The sequence below is a fragment of the Phyllobates terribilis genome, unplaced genomic scaffold, assembly GCF_046119375.1.
Source record: "Phyllobates terribilis strain yellow unplaced genomic scaffold, ASM4611937v1 Scaffold_11__3_contigs__length_659146591, whole genome shotgun sequence".
Classification (NCBI taxonomy): Eukaryota; Metazoa; Chordata; class Amphibia; order Anura; family Dendrobatidae; genus Phyllobates; species Phyllobates terribilis.
The window spans coordinates 533,021,549-533,027,991 of NW_027362771.1; the positions used below are offsets into that span (position 1 = coordinate 533,021,549).

The 6,443-nt window shown below is 42.4% G+C and overlaps 1 protein-coding gene across 5 annotated transcripts in view; it reads left to right on the top strand.

Annotated features, from left to right (window-relative positions):
- ZMIZ2 (zinc finger MIZ-type containing 2) overlaps window positions 1-5,969 on the top strand; it is a 50,637-nt gene extending 44,668 nt beyond the window's left edge. For all 5 annotated transcript variants that reach the window (XM_073653772.1, XM_073653771.1, XM_073653773.1 and 2 more), the window contains 5 exons: window positions 1,395-1,463; window positions 1,593-1,837; window positions 2,432-2,604; window positions 4,201-4,404; window positions 4,499-5,969. In XM_073653772.1, coding sequence (XP_073509873.1) covers window positions 1,395-1,463; window positions 1,593-1,837; window positions 2,432-2,604; window positions 4,201-4,404; window positions 4,499-4,606 — 799 coding nt within the window. In that variant the 3' untranslated portion in view covers window positions 4,607-5,969. The remainder of the gene's footprint in view (window positions 1-1,394; window positions 1,464-1,592; window positions 1,838-2,431; window positions 2,605-4,200; window positions 4,405-4,498) is intronic.
- Window positions 5,970-6,443: the final 474 nt, after the last annotated feature.

Below are 6,443 nucleotides of genomic sequence, written 5' to 3' on the forward strand. Positions count from 1 at the left end.
TGTCTTCATTGGGGAGAACTTCTGTCATTGGCTTATGATCAAAGGGTCGGGCATTTCAATTGAATTTTACATCTTCACAGAAATCTGTCCAGGGAGAGATGGCAGGCCCTGTGAAATCGATGGGTTTGGTCAATTTGATCTAATGTGCATACAGGAGGTTGGGGGCTTTTAAAGTGGCATTTTTACTGATCGTGCCACTGATATTACTGCGAGAGATTAAAAAAAAAAACAGGAGCCGCTCCCTGTGTAACACCATGGGCAACAGGTCCGAAAGAGTTGGAGGGCTGGTCACTCACCTGACCAGGTTGTATGGGGCACAACTACATGAAGAGTGATGGAAAAGCATATCTGGATTGTAATTAGGGATGGGCAGACCAGTGGATGTTCGGGTTCTGGTACCTGACCCGAACTCTTAAGAAAGTTCAGGTCCCGAACCCCCATTGAAAATGGAAACTCTGTCGCGCTGTGTCTCTGTCGCGCTCTAACATTGCAATGGACTTCTGGGGAAAGTCCGTGTTTGCCGTTTTGCAGCGGGCAGTCACTGTTCAGATTTGCCCATCTCTAATTATAGTCCAGTCGTGGCTGCTGTACTCACACCAAATGGAGAGCGGACATAATAAGTAAAGGAAAGGAGTCCGGTGGATCCCGGGCGCTGCCACTGACAAAGGTTAATCCAGGTGGTAAGTCTAAAAAAACAAAAAACCTTCCAATTTATTGCAGCGTGTTTTGGACCAGAACCTATTCCTTCCTCAGGCATCACAGAAAAGTAATCGCCTTCCGCCTTCTCCCACAGGGATTCCTTTCCTGTCATGCCTGAGGAAGGAATAGGTTCTACTCTGAAACGCGTGACAATAGTTTGGAGGGTTTTTTTTTTTTTTTTTTTTTACACTTTGCGGCAGCGCCCGGGATCCACCGCACTCCTCTCCTTTACTAATATTACCGTGGCACAATCTATTGAGATCGATAATTTTATCGTTGATCTTTCTGATTCTTGGTTGTCCAATTTATGTTTGCTCAGAAACCAGGGAATTGTAGAGAGAATTGGTTCGGGTAGATTTGCTCAGTAATGTGCTTTAGAGGGTGTTAATGGTGTCCTAGATGGGGCCAGAAGCCACTGTAGAGTCGCAGCCGTGGTACTTGTATACTGAAAATAATTACATCAATTCTGAAGCTGCTCCTTAATAAGGTACATGTAATGGCAGGCAGCGGCAATGAAAGCTTCAGATGCAGTACCTCCTGTCAGACAGTAGATGGTGCCAGAGGATCATGAGATGCATTTCACACTGTCGGTGCAGTTTCATTGTTGGCTCGCTGCAAAGCAATATCCTAAAATCCAGAGACGGCACTATTGCTTCTATCACATGAATAACTCAATTTATATCTTTATTTTGCAGTAAAACCGCCCTGTTAGAGGGATTAGAAGTTGACCAGTACATGCTGGGAACATTGCTGTATATCCAGAAGTGAGTATAATGCCTATGTTGATGATCGGCCATAGTTACATGTTCCAGGCTACTCTATAATGTTTCTGTACCAAAATGTGTCTGATTCTGGACTCTCGTCATAAAATGTTGTTCTGTTCTGTGCCTTAGCTCTGATTATGAAGAGATTACTATTGATCCTTCCTGTTGCTGGAAGCCGGTCCCTGTGAAGCCGGACACCCACGTGAAGGAGGAGGCAGATGGACCAGTACTGAAGCGCTGCCGCAGTCTGAGCCCAGCACACATGGTTATGCCAAATGTTATGGATATGATCGCTGCTCTGGGACCAAATTCTTCTCCCTTCAATAGTATGCAGTCGGGCGGTGGAGTGCGGACCGACTACGGCGGCCAGCAGGGTGGGTAATAGTCATGCAGCTGTAATGTGCTTTTCCTCCATAATTGTTCATATTGAGCTTCACTTACCGTTAAGCTGAGGATTTTTACTTTATACATCTGGATGTCGCTCCATGCTGGTAGGACATGAGCAAGACTTAGACGAGGAAAAGCAGGTTTAGTGACCCAGGGACCATACTTGGCACCAGTAGCAACCAAAATGGCCGGCCAGGTGTAGGGACTTCCTGACCTTGGTCTTAAGGGAAAGCTGGTCTGAATCCCATGCTGCTTTTCCGACAAGTGAATATATGGCTCATCTCAGACATTTGACACATTTTGAGAATATAGGATAAGACTACATAATTTAGTGCAAATCTTATGGAAAAGCTACACAAGTTGTATTATTCTAATAATTCAATCAACCCATTATATCGAAGCAATATATTAATCAGGTCACATGGCGTTAGGTTGTAAACCTGTTGATGAACCCGGAAATGGCAGCCAAGGATCACGGGTGTGAACTGTGGGAAGCTTGGACACAAAGTACTTGACACACCTTCTGTGTAAATACATTGGTGATGATACAACCTCCTCAACTGGGTCTTTATCCCTTCCAGGTCCGGCTTTCCAGAACCAGGGTGGTTTTCCCGAGAGTGGCTTCCCATCCTCCAACCCCAGCACACCAACAATGAATGACTTCACCCCTAGTGGTCCGCCACCCATCTCCTATCAGTCTGACATTCCAAGCTCCATGATGGAAAAGAGCGGGGGTCCACCCTTAGCTGGGCAGGTGAGCAAAATATTGGATTTTTTTTTTTCTATGTTGCCAAAGCTGCAAACGGGACAATAATTGAAGTGTGTGCACGGGAATAAGTGACGGTGTCCCATACAAGACTACGGACATGCAGCCATATGTACAGATGGGCACTGATACGGGCGCGTAGTGTGATTGTTACAGACCTGGGAGCCAGCAGCAGACTACTCTGCTCTGTATGCAGGAGAAGGCTCAGTTTATAGGTGGGTTTCCAGTGCATTGCATTAATCATTTAATGGGCTGCCCGATTAAAATGTTGAAACTGGCAAAGCGATCAGAAATTTTGTCTGATTTTGGGATCTCCAAGGCTAGGGTCACACAACTGTATTTTCGGTTCAAGTGCTATCCATCAAAACATCGGATTGCACTCGGACCAATGTTATTCTATGGGGCTGTGCACATGTGCTTTTTTTTCCCTTGGACAGTGTGTCTGAGAGAAAAAATTTCACCATGCACTATTTGCATCCATAAATAAGATTGCGCTCGGCCATGCAGGTCAATGGGTCTGTGAAGAAAATGTGACCGCAGTCGGATGACACCTGTCCAATTTTCACATACGGACAGAATGGAGAAGATTTTTTTTTTTTTTCTCCTCCCCCAAGAAAATTGGATCAGACTAATTAGGCTATGTTCACACACGTGTTTTTTTTTTTTTTTTTCTGCTACAAAATCTGCTAACTTTTCTCTGGCAGGAAAACAGCTGCGTTAAAAATGCAAGTTTTGGTGCGTTTTTTGCTGCGTTTTTTTGACCACCCATTACTTTCTATTGGTGAAAAACGCTGAAAGAAGTGACATGCTTTATTTTCCAAGTACGCAAGCAAGGCAGAAAATACGCAGCAAACAAAAAGCAACGTGTGTGACCAGAGAATTCTGGTTTCTCATAGACTTTGCTGGTACTGCAAGACACAGCTGAAAATTTTGCATAAAAATCTGCTGCAAAATACGCAGCAATGCACAACGTGTGTGAACATAGCCTTAACCCTCAACTGGTGAGGTGGGGTTTGCCACACCCCAGGGAATTTTTGTTCGGCTGCCATTCTTTGAAAAATGCTGGTATGAGGATACGTGTCTCACGAGCTTCCATCCATTTGTGGGTGTCAAAAATTTGTTATACTCATGTGTAATCAATCGCCAATAAGAAAACGATTAAAACAAATGTGACCTTTGCATTTTCTGTAAAAATAAGAGATTTCTAAACACTGGGGTATAGGAAACCCCACATCACCAGTTGAGGGTTAAAGTATGATTAGCACAATCGGACTGATAGTTTTTGAGAAAAAGCCATGTGACCCTAGCCTGAATCTGGTGTCCCCAACCTGTGGCTTGGGAGCCACATATGACTTGCGGCACCATGATCTGTGGCTCGCAGCTGCGTGCTAGACCTGGTGTAATGTACTAAGTTTGCAAACGGCTATGAAGAACTTTTATCTGATAAGATGGGATTTTTTTTTTCCTGGCTTTCCTCTATAATGTGATTCAGCACTTATCACTGGGTATGAAATTTCATCATCGATTATGTTGTCTAGAAACTCATGGGTACTACTTATTTTTGAGCTTGGCATCTTTTTTTAGGTTCCTCCTACGGGGCGGATAGAAGCCTCGCACAATCCCTCGCAGTCTCTCCATGCCTCCGCTCTCAGCAATCAGTCCCCGCAGCAGCAGCTTCATCATCGGAATCAGCAGCGGCAACAAATGGCCCAGCCCGGGAATGACCTGGCATTTAACCCTTCAGTGGGGATCCCCTCTGCAGGCGATGTAACAGAACCCTCTCTTGATGTAAGATTTTTCTCAATTTTTTTTTTTTTTTTAATCTGACATTGCTGTATCTGTTCCGTCTTCTAATACATCTCTCATCATCTCTACTTTCCAGCTTCTCCCCGAACTGACAAATCCAGATGAGCTGCTCTCATACCTCGGTCCCCCGGACCTTCCAAGCAGCGGAAATGACGACCTCCTGTCCTTGTTCGAGAACAACTGATTCAAGATTTTAAATGTTTGATTTTTTTTTTTTTTTTTTTTCCTTTTTAGTTTTTACTCTTCATGCCCACCTTTTTAATAATAATAATAATAATAATAAAAAAAAAAATAAAAAAAATAAAATAAAAAAATAGATGATGGGAGTAGTGCTGAGCACAAGACTTGATCTGGATATGAACAATTCACCTCCACAGATGAATCCAGACTCTTCAGATCATTGCACTAATGTAAGCCTGCAGCGCTGCTCCCCCCGGAAGCTTTAGAGAGACTCTCTGCAGATCAGAAATTTTGTGAAATTGTTGACTACGTTAAATGATATCTGCAGATCTCCATTTCAAAGAAACCAGCAATGTTCCTCTTGTTAATACCTCTGCCACCAGGCGTCGTGTATGTCGGCTTTGTCTGCTGACTTGTGTATATGCCCGTTTGTTCTTTTTTTTTTTTTTGGACCCCCTAATACGTCACGAAGCACCAGCCTGAGAAGTAAAACAAGAGTTTGGTTTGTTGCAGGGTCGGTAGCCCATTTTATTATATGGTGACCCTCCCCAAATCCGGAGGAGACAGAAGCAAAGAGCACAATGCAGGTGTGTGTACAAGACTACACAAATTTTTTTTCCCCTCTTTTTGTAATGTAAAGATACATACTTTGTGTGTATACTTGTATAATATTGCTGATCCATTAGTCATAACTCATTCCTTTTGTGGGGGTGGGAGGGTGGTTTGGTTATAATGGACACTATAAGATCTTAGTGACACACTTCATTATATTTCCTACAATCTCAGCCATCGTCTGAGGCGACTTTGCTACATATATCTATATTATTATACAGGAAGTTACCCCCTGTAGTAATGTGTCCTTGTTGTTGTATGTTATTTCCAATTATGAAAGCTTCAGTAGCCCGGGCAGCGCAACCCACTGTACATGCAATAAACACGGGCCTGCAGTCTTGCAATCTCTGCATTATTCGCTCTGCAGCAGAGCGGGGATCTGTGTACAGTATATAAATATATATTTATATATATGTTTTTGTCTGATACTAATCACATAACCGCGGGAAAGATGCAGCATGTTCAAAAATTCCTTACGTCTACCGGCACCGCAATGGGGACAACTTGAAGCCCTAAGTCGGAGAAATTAGGCACAACATACCTGATGCCTCATTTATGAGCAATTTTTGAAGTGGACTGATTTTAGGTGGAAAAAAAAAATGTTGCCTCTCCGATTTGCATAGACTATCTACAATGCTGCAGAGACCCACCACCGATCAGCCATAGTTATGTTTTATTTATTATTTTAGTTTATTTCTGGACTTTTTTCGTTTCTGGATTTTAAAGGAAAATAAATAAATAAATAATCCCACAAACTTTTGTTTTCAAATAAGCCATGAAGGAGTGTGAGTGAGGTGCGGCCACAAAAAAAGGGACCATCGGTTGTAAATGAAGTCCGCAGCCTTGCTCCTCAGTGACTGAAGTACAGATTTATTGCAAAGCCAAAAAAAATAAATAAATAAGATTACTCTTTTCCAGACACATGCAAACAGGCCAGGGATATATCATACTGGTGAGTGTGGTGAAATGTCGGGGTTTCTATTTAAATATCTAGGGTTTGTGCTACGTGCTGGAAAAAAATGTGCGTTTTGCATAAATAAAAAATATATATCTCTATATATTGAAACGATTGCCTCATGTGGTTGTTTAGTGTGTTTGTGTACACAAAGTAGTGTGGAAAAGTTTTAGGCTGGTGTGGAAAAAAATGCTGTAAAGTAAGAATGCTTTTGAAAAATTTTAAATTATTAGTTTATTTTTATCAATAGACAAGATTCAATGTGAATGTAGAA